Raw genomic sequence first — 17,167 nt, 5'->3', positions numbered from 1 at the left:
TCACCCAAGAGTAGTGCTAATCAGCATCTGTGAAACCAGCCCTTAGTGTTTTGAAATCAATTTATTAGCATGACAACCTTTTAACAGCTCCCCTCTGATGGTACAATTTTCAGTTGTATTATTTTTTCCTCCCAAATAAAACCAGATTGACATCAATATGGTTTTATAGAGAAGTAACTACATAGGTGTCAAGAGGAGAAAATCAGGACTGTTAAAAAAAAGTTGTCTTAATTGTGGTGTTTTTTTTAACCAAGGTGACCCTAACCAAGGTTGTACAGTACAGTTGATGCTACCAATAGGAAGCACATGTATTTTAAAGCCTTAGTTCTTTGGCTAGGTTCTTCGTGTTGTTTTATAGTGAGGGGTGGGTAGGCCCATCATGGTCCAGCTCTTGCTGGATCACAGATAGCCTGCCAAGGGGACTGGTGAATAACTCAGCACACTTTCAATTGAGAACACGAATCACAAACACTTACTCACAAATCACAGGACCAAGAGTTTGTTTTTGTGACAAAATTCAGAGTTTGCTTTTAATTTACAATGAAGTACAGGTTACAGGTTAAAAGCGTGAATAGTATGTGTGAAAAAAGACCTGTTACACAACTGTACAAATACCTGTACAAAGCTTATATAAATCACCCTGCCTATTCACAGCAATAAAAAGTGATGTCCTCCCAAAAGCCCATCTCAGAATTTCACTGACCAAATACAGGAGCTACTGAGCTGACAAACCCCTCCGCCTCCCCCAGCAGCAGCCAGGTGTGTGTGTGTGTGTGGTATTTAAGGAAAGCAGTCAGTCTGCTGTGTGAAAAGTCCGCTTGATTGTGTGCTCAAGCATATCAAGAAAAGAAAAAAAAAAAGGTACTGTGTGTAGTTTTTGTTACTTGTTAAAAACTGTGTTTTTGTTGTGTGTTTGTTTTAATAGAAAAACAGCTCAGCTGTCCTGTTTTACATTAGGCTCCTGGTCTGTTCAGTTACTGCACGAGGACAGCTAGGTTTTGTTTCCGTTTATTTAAAATTAGCACGTAAGGTGAAAATTCAAGTCCTGTGTCTACTTTTAAAAGGGGCAACTGCAGAGAGCGACTCCTGGTTTACAATATATATAAAATGGCAGCTAACCATGAAAGCGCACACAGCTTCGTAACCAGAGATGCCATTCTACAGAGGGCAAACTTTGGGTTCAGGCTATAGCTGCAGTGTTAATGACTGCTTGGTATTTACTATTCAACCTGCAAATATGTGTTACACAGCAAACCAACAGAGAAAATTAAGGAGTCTTTTGTACTTTACCAGAATTTGTACATGAGCATCAGCACTGAACCCGAGGACACGACCTCTGTGTCCTCAAACATGCAGTGATCAACAGGGCTGGCTATAGACTGCGACCTTGTTAGCAATTCCATCTAGTGGCTGAGCCTGGAAGTGTACTGGTCACACCAACGCAGTCTCACCAAAGCTACTTCTCTACTGCAAAGTCTGCATAACTCAAAAGAAAAACGCTGTGGAAGCTAAAAAGCTACAGTGTGTTGCTCCTAACTAATTTTAACACTAACACCTTGGTGTCTTTTTCTTTTAATAAATATTGATAACTGCAAGAAGTGTTAAAGAAATGAAAGTATATTTATGGTTTGACCAATGAATTAGTGTTTCCAGGTTTTGAATACCTTATTTTCAGACTGTTCCTGCAGTTGTAATTTATTTTTTCCTATTTGACAAAAAACTTTTACAACCTTAACGATTAGCTTAAGTAGCAAGTGACCCCTTGGAATGCATGAAAAAGTGACTGAGAATCACAAGATGCAATGCTCCTTACAGATTAAAAAACAGTTCAGAAATTCAATATTCTTGAACTGAGGCTTTCACGGTGAAATCTGTAGGCATTTCTTTTAAAATACAAAAACAGACTGTACCCGTGGTCTCTCTCTCTATAGCAGATTCAGCAGTAACATGCCTGTTTAGTTTTTTTAAATTGGAAGCAGATTTGTCTGCAGATTACCAACCTCTAGGGAATGTAAACAAACTGTATGGTCAACAAGATCTCGTTTGTATGCTGAAAAACTGTAACCATCCCTGTCCGATCAGCAAGCCACACCACTGGACAGTCATGTGGGTCCATGTCTAACAAGACAAGGAGGGATTCTGTAAGGACAGAATTCAACACAAAATGGTCTCAAGAGGTTTGAAGGAAGAACAATTATGGAGTAGTGGAGAACTCAGAGACTTGCAGTAAACATATCGTTTGCCCGGTCATTTCATTGATTTCATTAACAATTCCTTCAAATACAAAATGAAAACATAAAAAAAATGTAAAGGCATCTGGCAGCATCTACCCTACTCGTGTGCACAAATATAAAATTAAAATAAATAAATAAGCCTAAAAGTGGATAAAACAATGTACCACTGCAGAGTTCAACCATTTTAAATTCTGCAGAACCTCAATAAACTGTTAATCATGATGATACTCTGGCAGAGCAAATCTGCAAATGCAAACAAATGTATTCTGCTGCCAGTCAGTGATTATACAAAGGCAGAGTCGATGTGATCAAACCAGAAATGCACAAAGCAATCATTCTGCTTCAGCTCTCCTCAGTGAGCACTAGCCAACACCCATGTGAGTCACGCTGTTCACCCAAGACATCAGCATGCCTGGAGAGGTGTGGGGGGGGGGATTCACCTGTGTTGTGTCTCCAACCCCTCTCAGCTGCAGCCCTGCACACCACGGAAAAAGGTGTGGATTTACAGGACGATGAAGACAGTGTGGGAGTGAGTATGTGGGTGTGTGTGGGCTTACTGTGACTGCACTATTGCAGGTTCGTTTCTGGACATTTTATTATTGCATTCATCTGGGGTCTACACGGCGTTTCTGGATTACAGAATAGGTCTCTTCATCAGGACAAATGTACTTTAAGAAGAAACAAAGACATTTTACGTGGACGATAGCAGAAAAACGTTCTGTTCCAATGGTAACAGTATACCACCAACTGATAGTTTGCATACATATTGCGTCTCCCTTTGGTCCAATAAAGACGCACTGTATTAAAAAAATATATATTATATTGTGTAGGGGTGTAGCAGACCCCCAATTATACATTGTATAAAATTGATCTGTCACAAATGGTTTGTATTTGCTTTGTATTTTCTGAATTAGCAGCTCAGACCATTTCAGGTTTTACTGTGGACCTGTGTTTGTGACTGCAAGCCTGTGGTAGAACCTGGATTGGCTTCACACTACTATGCAACGGGAGCTGTATTGTAATCACTGTGACAACACACTATGTTTTTGGTCAATGAAACTACTGCTATTCAAACTTTCAAGCTGCCATACCTCTTCATAACCCTGCTACCTCACCCACCCCTCCCAGATAAAAAAAAAACAAACAAACAAGCACAGAGCAAGGGCCCCCCTGACGGCATACAGTCCAGAGCCCCTGTCAGATGAGCAAGGAGGGGGTTGGCTTCTTGCCCGGCCAGGCTTCCTTGGCGTATTTCTTCTTCTTGGGCTCGTTGAGTGCCTCCGAGGGGAAGCCGGCCCCGGGGGTTGGGGTGGGGTTCAGGGTGACGGTGGGCGGGACGGAGGCCGGGGTCAGGTCCACGTCGGGGGCAAGGTTGGGGAATGGCAGGGGGAGCCCCCCCCCCAGGATGGTGGCCCCCCCGTGAGCCCCATGGGAGTGCCCCCCTGCCTCGTGGCTGGTGGGGGGCAGGTCTCCATACAGCCCCGCGCTGAAGGGGAAGTTCTGCACGCGCCGGGCCACCGACTCCTCCAGCCCCAGCGTGCCATGCCCTTCCAGCTTCTTCTTCTGCAGAGTGAAGAGAAAGCAGTCAGGCAGGTACTATACATCACTCACCAATTATACTGGTTAGTTAGGAAGTTACTTTAGGACTGAACAGCAAAGGATAAGTACAAAGTTAAAGATTATCTGCTTTTTAGATACTATTAATTGGCCTCCTTTATTAAGAGTGCCATTCATTAAAAGCTAATTCTCCGATGTCCATTTAAATCAAACTAATTGTGCGATTTACTGTATACAACGCAGTAACAGTTACACCACTTATCCTGAAATCACTCAAATAAAAGCATCTCATTATGAGTTTCATGAAGAAAAAAAATCTGCTGTTAAGGCAATTAAAATAGAAGCCCACACTAATAAATACAATAACTTAAATGCACTGTACTTTATCTATCTTTCCATTTGTAAAAGTGCAGTTATCTACTGCCTTGGATCATTGACAACATTGAAAGGTGTCACACACTCACCTTTATTGGAACAACAGCTGTTTGGATCATGTTTCTGAAACGACCAACTGAGGGATCCACATCCTCTGCAAGAACAGAAGGAAAATCAAACCAGAGGTTCAACATTACACACACTGCAGCGGTGGAGTGCTCTGCTTCGCCGACTTGGTAGAACTCTGCTAGCACTAGCAGAGCACTGACCACTGTATTCAATCCTTTGCAGCTCACACTACCTAAAAGTGATGCTGTCCTTATATCACAGCCCCAAAGCCACACACAGGGATTCGCTTAAACAAAACCTTTGGGGCACTACTGAATTTCAGCATGAAAAAGGTTATGTCTAAAGAACATGGTAAGGATGTGGAATATCTGTTATGTTAACTAATATAGTTGTTAAGCTCCATTTTGTATCACTGTTTGTTCAGTCGTCACGTCCTGGTGACAAGTTTAAAGCACCCTTGTAGCCTCAATAGAGCTCCCAGAATCACGTAACCTCCAAGTACCTTGTGCACTCCAGAGTGAAGCCTGTCTCCATGCCACACCCTGCTTTTAGCTGTGTGAGAAATACCACAGTCCTGAACAAATGTGCTCTGTTATATCCACTACAAGGGCAGTGCTGCAGGGGGAAGGCTCATGGTTCCACGGGTACCCCAGCTGCACTCGGAGGTTACACATGATTGTGCATGCTATACTGAAGTGACCAGGATGCTTAAAGTCCCCAGGGTACTATGACTGAAGCAGTACCCGGGTTGATGATCTCTTCCTCGTCGCTGAAGATCACTCTGGAGCTCCTCCGTTTGCGTTTCGGTCGCTGGATGTCCAGGTTGCCCTCCTCGATGGTCAGGGTGGAGATTCGCTTGTTGTGTGCCGTGTTGAACTCTGTCAGGTTCTGCAGTGAACATATACACAGAGGACATTCAAAATGGATTGCTCACCCAGGGTGTTCTGTCTCTGTAGCAAAATTACTTTGTAAAAAAAAAAAAAAAAAAAAAAAAAAAAAAAAACTTGTTAGTATGTTGGCATATACATGTTTAGTGTGACACGAGGACGGACACCTTTGCGAGTTTCAAATGATTGACGAGTACAGGAGCTGCCAACAACCCTTAGTGTCACCTTTGGAGTGAATAAATGCAGACCCTGTGATTCTTAAACAGTCTGGGTGTACTGAAATGGTGAAATCCAGGAGCCTAGTTTGGGGATTTTGGCCACCTGAGTTTCACTCGCCAGCAACAGACTGAAAAACCTCTAACAGACCCTGAGCCCTTCTAATATATCCTGCAAGCCGCATGCACCCCCATACTATCGCCAGGGAAAAAAAAACACGTACTGCATTTTAACACATGCTTCATTAGCCACAATGTATAATGTAACAAGGTCAGGTGTGTCTTATTAAACTCACAGTAAAAACATGAAGGAATGAAACTGCAATGGGAGTCTTATTTCCATCCCTAAGCAGACACCAGATAGGCTAGTGCTGTGAGGCAAAGTGCAGTTACTTCTCAAACAGCAATCACAGTCTGTGCCCACCACCACCATTGCTAACGTGGTTCTCCAAAGGGCTGGCATCTCTGCTGCACTGACCTCCAGTTCGGTCTCCTCCTCCGGCAGTCCTAGCAGCCCCTTCAGCTCCTCGTCCTCCCCTGTCTTGGCATCCCCAGTGGCCGTGCTCGGCTGCGTCTGTGGCTTCTCTCGCAGGGTGTACTGTCTCGTGGAGGCTCCGAACGACACTGTCGAGTCGATGGGTACCTGCTGTGGCTTGTGGGGCTCCAGACGGATGCGCCCCAGGTATGTGCCGTGCGCTGTGAGGGAGACAGGGCACAGCACAGACACATCACCCAAGAGCTCCCAGTAAAAACAGACAACTCAAGTGCTTATTATGCCAAGAGAACCCAGTTGAAACTCTGGGTGTTGCTGGTTTTTTAAACTTAGGGTGGCCAACATGGGACTTTCATCCCTGGTTGTTTTTTGTACATTAACACAGATTTTGTAAATTCAATACTTCAAAATTCAAATCACTTCCTGTGCTGTGGGTCACATGGACCGATTACATCTGGAACACTGGAGTAAAACTGACCTACACCACAGGGTGGCATCAACTCCTAATTCTATAGCATTGTCTTGGACTGCGTATTCTAAATCTATGTGTAAAATACAAGTAACAAACTTCAACAGAAGAAGAGATGAGAGAAGCTAAATGAAGCTGTGCGTGCAGAGCAGGGTAAAGGCTGCGGTGGATCTCGATCACTCACTGCTGTTGAGGTCAATGAGGAAGACCCTCTTCAAGTGTTTGTGGTAGACCAAGGCTGCATGCACTCTGGAGCAGGACTGGTGATCAATCGTGAAGTCACAGATATCAGGGTTCCTGCCGAACAGGTAGTACTTCTTCTCATCAATGATCAGTTTCTAAAGGACGAGAACGCATGCAGATACTTAGGCTTGTATTAAAGAAGTTTACCATGGTCTCTAGCATATCACACAGGGTCCATTCAGTAGTCTTTCACCTCTGGAGGCCTGGGTTTCATTGCAGGTCAGGTCACAATGAAATGAGTTTGGTGGTCTCAACCTAGCCCTCTAATGACACCACTGAAACCACACAGCTCAACACCACAGCCACTCACAGCTCAATAACTCGCAGTATGGGTTACAATTCTATATTGTGTAATTTGACAATCTCGTTAAGAAATATCAGCTACTGTTAACAAGGGTTAATACATCAAAAAGACAGTTAAAACATTTGTTTCATGAAATTTCTTATGTCTCTCAATGTAACACTGTTGAGTGTTCTAGCTATGGATGTTAATATATTACGATTCAAACAATGTTCTCTAGTAAACAAATCTGTGTTTCTTCATGCTTTAGCTGCTTGACTTTGTGATCTGTTACCCATCCATGACATACATGCTGAAAGCCATACCAGTACTGTGCAGCAATCTGCACTTGACCATAAAAAGACTAATGAAACAGACACAATGCTGTTTTAAATAAAATCTTTTCAGTTTGTTACTGGGTACTACTCAATATGTACTGAAATGACTGTCGGAGAGGAAATTCCTGACTGGCATTTTTTTTTAATTGGAAGTGCCTCTGGTTTGTGCCTCCGAGTTATAACGCAGGGTGTCTCTCTGCACTCTGAGCTTAAATCTCACGGCGAGGGTTGATCTTGCACCCGAGTGACCCAGCAATCACACAGCACTGGCCAGTTTAAAAGACTAACTGCAGCGCAGACAGACAGGTTAGTATCCGGTGCAGTTTAATAACCGCTTTTGAAAAAAAACAAAAAACAAGACTACTCACTCAGAACTCGTGTGAATATGTTGGGTAGAGAAATGCAGAGGACAGCAGGTGCTGCAGTCACCAAAGCTATTTTTAAAAAATACCTTTTGTGTAGCTCCTGGGCCCATGCACAGTATGTACGTTTAACCCCCCAAAAAAACTTAATTCACAGCATAGAATTTAAAGAAACACACTTGGATAAGAAGTGCTCAGGATCTATGTAGAACTCTTGCAATTTACCAGTGGTTTAGCCCACTTCAAACAAACTGAAAAAAATGTCCCAATTGCAGCGTAGCAATCAGTTAATCAGTTCAGCTGATCTGATCAGGTGGACCACGTTAGAGCAATAATGGGAAACAACCGATAGACTAGTATATAGAAAATATAATCCAGGCTCTTAAGCCAATTAAAAAAACTTTTCTGCATGCTCCAGTGCAAATATAATTATCCCACATTATCTCTTTTTTTTTTCTCTACTCATTTTAAAACAGACAGGACTTGTGTCATTTAAAATGTAAGTGGAATCCACTGTCATGAATTTGTTTGTTTGTTTGTTTGAAGCTTGGACCTATTATATCCCAGCAACTGCCGTGGTCTACAGTAACAACACTGCATGAAGCCTAGCAGTTGACAGACAGCTCTGTAAGTAAATGATATTTCATTTGTAAGTGAATGCTTGCCAGTCGAGGTTGTAACACTGTACATGCACTGTATTAGCATTGGGAAAGCAAGTGCAATATCATGTCAAATGAACATGGGATGGTGCTGCAATGTTGCATTAGAAGTCTTACACCCGCTGTGATGTAAGAATGTAAAGAACACGGCTGTGTTCAGCCTCTCCAAATCCCACCTCCTCTCCCTCCTGACATCTCCATCTTAGTATCCCTTGACTATCACACTCCCCATCTCTTCTGCTAAAAACCTGGGTGTTATCGTTAACCCCCCCCCCCCACAACTGCAACTCTCCTTGTTTGTCTCCCAGCTTCGGCTATCCGCCCCCTTGAGCTCATTTAGAATTCTGCTGCTCCTCTGCTTCGCACCCTTCACTGGGTACCTATCTCTGCTTGCATACAATTTGAGACCCTTGTTCTTGCCTCCCTCCTCTCTCTCTCATTCCCAAGCCCCCATGTAGTGAAACCAGCTACTGGAGAACTTCAGGACTGCACGGTCTCCCACTGCCTCCTCAAGACTCACCTGTTTATACTGCACTTGTAGATCTCTTGATCCTCCCCTCCCGCTATGCACTGGACTTGCCTGACCTCAGCATCACGTTACTAGAGCTCCAGCGAATGCACTATTGCACTACAATGTCTCTGTAGATATAACTTGTCGTAATCCTAACTTGTTGCATTCGACTGCATAGTGTATTCTAGCAGTATTACTGCACTTATTGTAATCCATACTGTATTTAAATATGAATCTTACACTGTAACCCTGCAACACCTGTAAGTCACCTTGGATAAAGGCGTCTGCCAAATAAATAAACAACATAGTAAGTGGACTAAATTCAGTACACTGCAACTGAGCAGTAGTGCTCTGACACACATACACACAGGCACTTCCACGATATCCTTATTGTGCAGTAACAACGGTGCGATACACATTCAGTTAGACACATGGAAGAAGATCTCAGATTTGCATTCTTAAACTTTGTTTTCATGTTGCTTTTTCATGCAGGGTAGTTAGTGGAGGGCTGTGGAATCAAAACTTCTTGGGAGAGACATACAAAGATTTCAAGGGAGAATCTGCACCTTTCACACGAGTTTAAAGACGTATAGAAAGGTTCTTCTATATAATCATGATTTTAATATTCCCAAGTGGCGGTAAAGAATGCTGAAATTAAGCTTTATTGAAATTGGTTAAGAAATTCTGAGCCGCGATATGTAGGTACTGTACACACACACAGCATGTGGCTCTGATACCTTCAATTACCTTCAATCATTTTTCACAATTGAATAACCAGATATGAAACCCTAAAGTACAACATACAGACATACGTATGCACAGTCACCGCCACTGGATCCAGCCTCTGGATACATACGTTTCTATTACAATATGCACTTTCCCACTCTCATTAGCAAAGAGGTGCAATGTTTACAATGAGGCAAGCGCTTCACATACATGTCCCCCTAACTCAGTCTGATTGAACCAGTGAACAAGTCAATGTTAGTAAAACAGAACAACTGAACAAGTAACCTGCACAGCTGGAGTGTCTTATAAAAAGGTTCTCTGTTTCATCATTCCAGACATTTTCTGATTCAATTTAAAAACGGAACGAGGCCATGCTGAACTGAATTACTCAGTTCAATTCAAACAGCTGCTGCTCCCAAGAGCATCTCCTACCCATATAAAACAGCTTTGGTTCCAGACCCCCCAGGTGAGTAATTGAAACTCGGTGTGGGTGACAAATTGCCCTTACCTTTTAAATGACAACCACCTCTTACCTCTACAAGCTTGTCTATCTTCACAACGTCCAAATGCAGCCCTGGGGGTGGTTTGCCTGCCCTGTAAATAAGAGCAGTGAATTCAGTACTTGTGTGGTGAGAGAATTACATTGCTCTTATTGATAACCTGATGAAAAATGTCACAATAAGTTATTTTCCACAAAAAATAAACTAATTGAATTTGATTCAAATTGAAATGCAGCAACATACAGAGTCTTGCAGAGTGCATCAAAGAGGCAAGAACCTGCAAAAAACAGCCTAATAATTGAGACCAATTTTCTTTGAAATACAATGTTAAAAAAAACAACCACCAATACATTTACTAATATAAACACGTTCAGAATTGTATTCCAACAGCATCATATGCAAGTAGAGGCTGCTTTGCATCTCACTCTCAATCAAAAACCATACAGAAGAATAGTCATCAGGGATGGCAATAAGTTGTTGCTAGCTGTTTGATCCATTCCTGGTTTTTCTATACAAGTCTTCCATCCCTGGTCATGTTCGTTTGTCTGTTGACGCAAAGATTGGGCAAGCTTTGTTGAAAAGGAGTCCACTGGTCCCCTAGACCAGCGTACTTCTGTGCGGCCACTGCCTCTCCTCTCAATCATCCTTTGCCTGAAATCGGTGCCGCTACCCGGCACAGTTCGTGCTGCTTCTGTTTCTGTTAGCTGCTATTGGCCAGCATTGACAACAGTATCACTGCATGTTGATTGGCTGAACTTTCATTCTGAACAGATTTCAGAGCCCATTTTGCTTTATGTCAGTGCTTACTGGCTGATCAACGAGAGAAAGCTTTAGTAGTGCGCTATGAAAACAGTGGTATGAAATAATATATTATCTTTAGTGCTCGGAAAATACCTGTATGCCTTGCACTAATGTACCACCTTGCCAGATTTAAAGGACAATTTAATGGCAAGTGAAAAAAAGCATTATCTAATGTGTGGGGCTAAAACAAAAAACAAGATCAACAAAGTGCTGCTTCAGACTTGGCATGCAAGTCGGAATGGGGCAATACAGATGCAGCTACGTCACTCGAAAACGCTTCACGCTTTCCAAACACTGACCCAAACTGCAAGGTAGCAGAAATGTTCCATATAAAAGTTTTGTTTCATGTTGTGATCCTATTTTCTGTTATGTTGAATTTATTCAAAGGCAAACCTAAACGGTGAGGTGTTTTTCTTTGTACAATGCCCCCTTCTCCACATTTATTTTATTTGAAGAGTTTAAGGACATAAGAAAACCTCTATTATTTGGGGAAAATGTGTCTTTTGCTGCTATTTTATTGAGAAGAAACAATGGCAGGGATAAATAAAAACTTGCATTCTACCTGTTGTGCTGTTTCAAAATGAAATACACACAAGTGTGACACTTTTCTTTAGTTAGTTCAGTGGGGTAATGCAAGGCATTGACAACATATTGCTCTGGGATCTTTTTTTAAACAGGTTTTTGATATAACAACAATGCAAATCGTTAGTTTTGCTAGATTTAGCTGGGACTGTGCAGCGTGTGATTAGAACAGGAAAGTCTTAACACATTTAAAAGTGCATCAAGGGCACTGGAACTAGGGGTGCTGGCTTTGCATGGCTTCCATCATATACAGGGGTTACAGTTTTGTTCAATGGCTTTCAGCACCCCCACTTTAAAAATGGTTCCAGTGCCACTGAAGTGCACATGTCTAGTCTGAATTTATTTTTCATCCGAAATACTTTTTAGGAAGCAGTGCGGCCGCCAGAAAGTGTTCAACTCCAACATCTGGAGATCAAATAATAACGGGGCCTCCATCTGAATAAAAAGTTTGCGATGAATACACCATTTTACAAAAGGACATGGAGAGATTTGTCTCAATTCGCCAACTGCTCTGTAATCCATGTGGACCTCTCTGGGTGTACATGGTTGTTACATGCATGTCTGGCCCACTGTGCGTTTCTTTCATGCATGGCAACCTCGCATTAGGACAGATACAAAACCTCTCATCCAGTCGTTACATGGGGACATGCAAATACACGAGCCTCATAGGAGGATCCCCCAATACAAAACAATGGGGGGAAAAACGAGCACTTTCAATGAAAAAAACATTTACTGTGTCCAAAACTTTGTCAGCGATTATGTTATGCATTAAATGGCTCCTTGTTAGCTAAACAGTTGCTATGTAACTCTGCCTCGCGTAGGTTAATTTAGCGTAAACTTCCAGCCCCCCCCCCAAATATTTATCGACACAATAGTACACGCCCACACATCTCCACCATACCGCTTTCAAAAGTTACATCAAACAATGCACGCTTAATGCAACTCTGGCAGCTAACAATGACAGCAAGCATTAGCGCTTCACATAGAAATGAATTAACCACATTATCCTCACGCCTGCGCATAACTACAGCATGTAAATAACAGCACGGCCAACTAAACCGGACTCTCTTTCGCTGCGGCGTTTCGAAAGGGCGGCTGCGAGTGTTTATCTAGTCTCCTCCAGCACCTTTCCCCGAGTTTTATTTCCCCTTACCATGTCGGGCAATCAAACAGAGGGCTGGCGGCGTTCTCGTTCGCAGCCATCTTGCTTCGGGCTCCATTCACGCTCGCCCGAGGAATGCTGGGAACGAGGAGGGATTGCCTCTGCGCGTTATGCTGCGTGCGCACCTATTGGTGCGGTGTCATCTGGGAGTTGTAGTCTTTAAAAGATTGTGACGGCGCAGCGGCGTTGCCGTATGTTCGAGGGAGAGGTTTGTTTGAATGGTATTTAATGGTTGCATTTTCCCCTCAGCACGTCAGTTTTAGACATGTTGCTTTGCTTGCTTGCAGCGGGCAGCTGGCGGACTGTGAGTGGCGGTATTACGGGTGCAGATAACACTGGTTTATATTGGTGCGCATCGGTGCAGAATGAATACTTCGTGGAATGAGAGGGCAGCTGTATACCTGGAGACGACTGTATAGCCGAAGGAATTTATTTAACAAGCGGTAATGCATGCAATCTCCCGATCTTCCACTAGAGGGCATGTGCAGGGCTCAGATCAAAACAACAGCTTGATTGGCCAAACTGCTTGCTTTTAAGATTCTTAAAGGGTTATTATAACCAAGTCTTCAACATAAACATGTTGCTTTCCACGTGCAGCAGGTATCAGGGACCCTACCTGAAGATTTATACTCATTCTGCTCCCACCTGGTCTGCAGACGGGTTCCACAAACCCGATGCACAGGGAATGATACTATGGTCTCATCAGAGTGAAAGTGAAAATAAAATATGAAAAAGTACAATTTTTGGCCCATATTCGGCGCATCATGACTCCTCCCTTGTTAGCACGCCATTCTCCGTACTGGGAGGAACTCATTTAAAAGCACAGAATCATGTATTTTTTTAAAACATGTTCCCAGTGTTTCAGATCCTGCTGCTTCACCCTGTAGTCCATGCATTTATAGCTCCGTGAATAGCTCTGCTTCCTAGCTTCTGTTCTAAACTTTGTTTTACTCAGATACCGTTAATACTATCTTGTTCTACTCTCTGGGATAATTTGAGTTGGGTTAACTGCATCTCTACCAGTTATGATTTTATTGAATTCTTTGACCCTGTCCTCCTAGCTCATGGCATGAAGTCCTGGGGTCAGCCTCCATGTGTTGTTTGTAGTGGGGTGAGCAGAACTGCACCCAGTATTCTAGGCAGGGTCTAACTAGGGCATTGTATAATCTTAACATAACCTCGCTGGACTTGTATTCCACACTTTTTGCAATATAGCCTTGAAACAGACCACAGCAATGCCATTATCCCTGAAATGTTATTGCAACTAAGGAAATGCAGTTTAATAAAATAATGCTTTACATCCGTTTGTTTGTCAGTCCTTCACACTGCAGATCTCACAAATGACTCTCATCTCACTGGTAAACTACGTAACATACAGGAGAAGAACCAATGATCCGGTTTGCCTGTAGCTTTGTACACATACAGAATTAGGTTCAAACCTGGTTCCTATTATGTTGTCATTTGGGAACCCCATCAGAAATAAGCCCTCCTCTTTCTCAAAGTAGAACTAGAATTGGACTAAACAAATCTGTATTATCAAGCTTCCATCTTATAGGATTACAACATCTTAATGAGACACGACCCCAGGCCGTAGCTTTAAAGAGGCCACACTAACCTGTTTGTAGCTACAGTCTGTTTAACTGTATTTCTATTTTGCGACCTCTTCTCATTAGCACACGAGGAAAGGCAGCCAAATGTTTCTCGACAAAGGCACTGAAAAGGTTCAAAAGGCCTGCAATTATTAAATATATATTTTTAAAATGACTATGGTTAAAAACGAAAGAAAAATGCTCTGAGCTGTGAAATGATCAAGCCAAAATCATCACCTCAGAATAGAAAAGGGAAGCCACATGCAAACTGATCTTCAGCAGTTTGCAGCAATGACTCAGGGTCTGTTCATGCTTCAAACTGCTTCCTCCTCTCTTCCCACTAATGCAAAGCACCAGGCTAGTTTTCAAAGAAATCAACGGGGTGAAACACTTGGAATGCAGTGTCAGGTTTGAGCAGGACTGGTTTTAAACTGGGCAGAGAGCAACGTGTGGTCTTCAGCTGCACATAGTGGATCTGCTTCACATGGAACCTGCACTCCAGTGGAGGTATCACAATATCGTCACATTACGGAGCCCTGACCCCTGTACCAGAGTGACAGTTTAACAATATCAGCAGCTCCACTTGTTGACACAGTGTCTGTGTTTTGATTCTCTTTATTTCACCAAGTGTTAGTTGAGAACACAGTTTGAACTGCTTTCTTCAAGGATGCTAGCTCAGCTAGCTCTCCAGTTCACTGTGCTCTGTGCAAATCTCCAGCCCCACTGCTACAGTAATGATCCCCTTTCTGAAAATCACATTACAGGTGGGACAGGATGGACTGTACCGGCAGGAAGGAGACTCAGAGGCTGGAACGCTGCAGTGAAGCGCTAATGCACACGTTTATAAAATGAACAGAAGAAAACAGACAGACAGGGCCAAAATAGAGAGTTAAACAACACTCAAGACTGCCAGGCTGAGCAACGCCTTCATGGTTTCTCTTCATTTTCTACAATCCTATTTGCTGTAAACCTTTTCAAGGGCTTTATATACTTACTGGGTGCGCAGTAGGGGGGTTGGTATACCGGTTTAGTGTTAGAAAGTGGTGCATTGTCAGAATGTGGTATAAATACCAACAATCGACCTGTGTAATGTCAGAAAGTGACACGTTGTCACATTGAAAGTGGTACGCTGTCAGATTTTGGTATAGGTGCGATCTGTTGGGTGTTTTCCTATTGTAAAACAGAGGTACATTTACCATTAATTCTACTTTTTTTTTTTTTTTGGCAAACTTACACTGGAAATAGACAATCAATTTCTCTAAAAAGGAAAAAAAAAAATAACGACAAACAAAACAAAATGAAAATTCCACCGCAAAGAAAAAAAATGTAGAAGCCCCAATGTATTGCATATAAATGTTTGCATGTTAGTTTCTTAATGGTGGAGAAATATGATAAATGACATTAACAACGATGTAAAAGACTGGAAAACATGATAAATTCAATTTTAAAAAAAAGACGTACAAGACCGAAAACCGCATGGGCGCTTCACTGCTTTCTTAGCGGAAGTTGTTTAGGAATGGGCGAGCAAGCACAGTGCGCTGAGAACCACGTTTTACCGCTTACCTGAAAATAACACTACGTCGGATTTGCGCTTTCATTACATTACGGTATTAATACCATTAAGAACATAAGAACATAAGAAAGTTTACAAACGAGAGGAGGCCATTCGGACCATCATGCTCGTTTGGTTGTTAGTAGCTTATTGATCCCAGAATCTCATCAAGCAGCTTCTTGAAGGATCCCAGGGTGTCAGCTTCAGCAACATTACTGGGGAGTTGATTCCAGACCCTCACAATTCTCTGTGTAAAAAAGTGCCTCCTATTTTCTGTTCTGAATGCCCCTCTTTCTAAACTCCATTTGTGACCCCTGGTCCTTGTTTCTTTTTTCAGGCTGAAAAAGTCCCTTGGGTCGACACTGTCAATACCTTTTAGAATTTTGAATGCTTGAATTAGGTCACCACGTAGTCTTCTTTGTTCAAGACTGAACAGATTCAATTATTTTAGTCAGTCTGCATATGACATGCCTTTTAAGCCTGGAATAATTCTGGTCGCTCTTCTTTGCACTCTTTCTAGAGCAGCAATATCTTTTTTATAGCGAGGTGACCAGAACTGCACACAATATTCAAGATGAGGTCTTACTAGTGCATTGTACAGTTTTAACATTACTTCCCTTGATTTAAATTCAACACTTTTCACAATGTATCCGAGCATCTTGTTAGCCTTTTTTATAGCTTCCCCACATTGTCTAGATGAAGACATTTCTGAGTCAACAAAAACTCCTAGGTCTTTTTCATAGATTCCTTCTCCAATTTCAGTATCTCCCATATGATATTTGATATTGTTTCCTTGAATTCCAACTGCGTTCAGTTTGAGAATTAATCTTTTGTGCGGGACTTTGTCAAAAGCTTTCTGGAAATCTAAATAAACCATGTCATATGTTTTGCAATGATCCATTATCGATGTTGCATCCTGAAAAAAATCAAGCAAGCTAGTTAGACACGATCTCCCTTTCCTAAAACCATGTTGACTGTCTCCCAGGACCCTGTTACCATAAAGGTAATTTTCCATTTTGGATCTTATTATAGTTTCCATAAGTTTGCATATAATAGAAGTCAGGCTTACTGGTCTGTAGTTACCTGGTTCAGTTTTGTTTCCCTTTTTGTGGATCGGTATTACGTTTGGAATTTTCCAGTCTGTCGGTACCACCCCTGTGTCAAGAGACTGCTGCATGATCTTGTTTAGCGGTTTGCAAATTATTTATTTCATTTCTTTGAGTACTACTGGGATGATCTCACCCGGCCCAGGGGATTTGTTTATTTTAACATATATAACATTGCTGTTATGCTACACTGCAAATACCATCATTACGGTTTACAGCAGATCGGTTAAATTCGTGTTCCTATGAACAAAGTGAAGGGAATGGCCATTTTCATATGAACACCTTTTCATTCAACTATACCCAGCTCCCTCACCCAGCCTCACTGGAGCTTTCCGTCCACGGTTTGTCAAACACCATCATTGCACTCTTCAACTGCAAACATGCTTCTAACCAAGCGGCGATACTCGCTGATCTGAACTGTGAACGGATTCTGTGTTTTGATAATGACTTTGAACGA

General features: G+C 42.3%; 1 protein-coding gene and 1 non-coding gene across 2 annotated transcripts; both read right to left on the bottom strand.

The window, feature by feature from the left end:
- Positions 1 to 992: 992 nt before the first annotated feature.
- On the bottom strand, positions 993 to 12,560 carry ppp1r8b (protein phosphatase 1, regulatory subunit 8b). Its single transcript, XM_041234095.1, has 7 exons — positions 12,455 to 12,560; positions 9,952 to 10,012; positions 6,484 to 6,637; positions 5,816 to 6,033; positions 4,979 to 5,123; positions 4,256 to 4,320; positions 993 to 3,797 (listed from the first exon to the last, which is right to left on the bottom strand). Exons 1-7 carry the CDS (start codon positions 12,502 to 12,504, stop codon positions 3,432 to 3,434), a joined length of 1,059 nt encoding a protein of 352 aa, XP_041090029.1. The 5' UTR covers positions 12,505 to 12,560; the 3' UTR covers positions 993 to 3,431.
- LOC121303478 lies at positions 7,322 to 7,483 on the bottom strand. Its single transcript, XR_005947804.1, has one exon.
- Positions 12,561 to 17,167: the final 4,607 nt, after the last annotated feature.

The sequence above is a fragment of the Polyodon spathula genome, chromosome 32 (genome assembly GCF_017654505.1).
Source record: "Polyodon spathula isolate WHYD16114869_AA chromosome 32, ASM1765450v1, whole genome shotgun sequence".
NCBI lineage: Eukaryota > Metazoa > Chordata > Actinopteri > Acipenseriformes > Polyodontidae > Polyodon > Polyodon spathula.
Note: the sequence above shows the minus strand (reverse complement) of the source record. Positions and strands in the feature narration are given on the sequence as shown.

Excerpts from the sequence above, each read along its gene's own strand:
- ppp1r8b (XM_041234095.1), bottom strand. The coding sequence starts at position 12,504 with ATGGCTGCGAACGAGAACGCCGCCAGCCCTCTGTTTGATTGCCCGACA. Across the intron at positions 6,638-9,951 it reads AGATAGACAAGCTTGTAGAG|AAACTGATCATTGATGAGAA; the intron begins GTAAGAGGTGGT and ends CTCGTCCTTTAG. Across the intron at positions 5,124-5,815 it reads AGGAGGAGACCGAACTGGAG|AACCTGACAGAGTTCAACAC; the intron begins GTCAGTGCAGCA and ends TGTTCACTGCAG.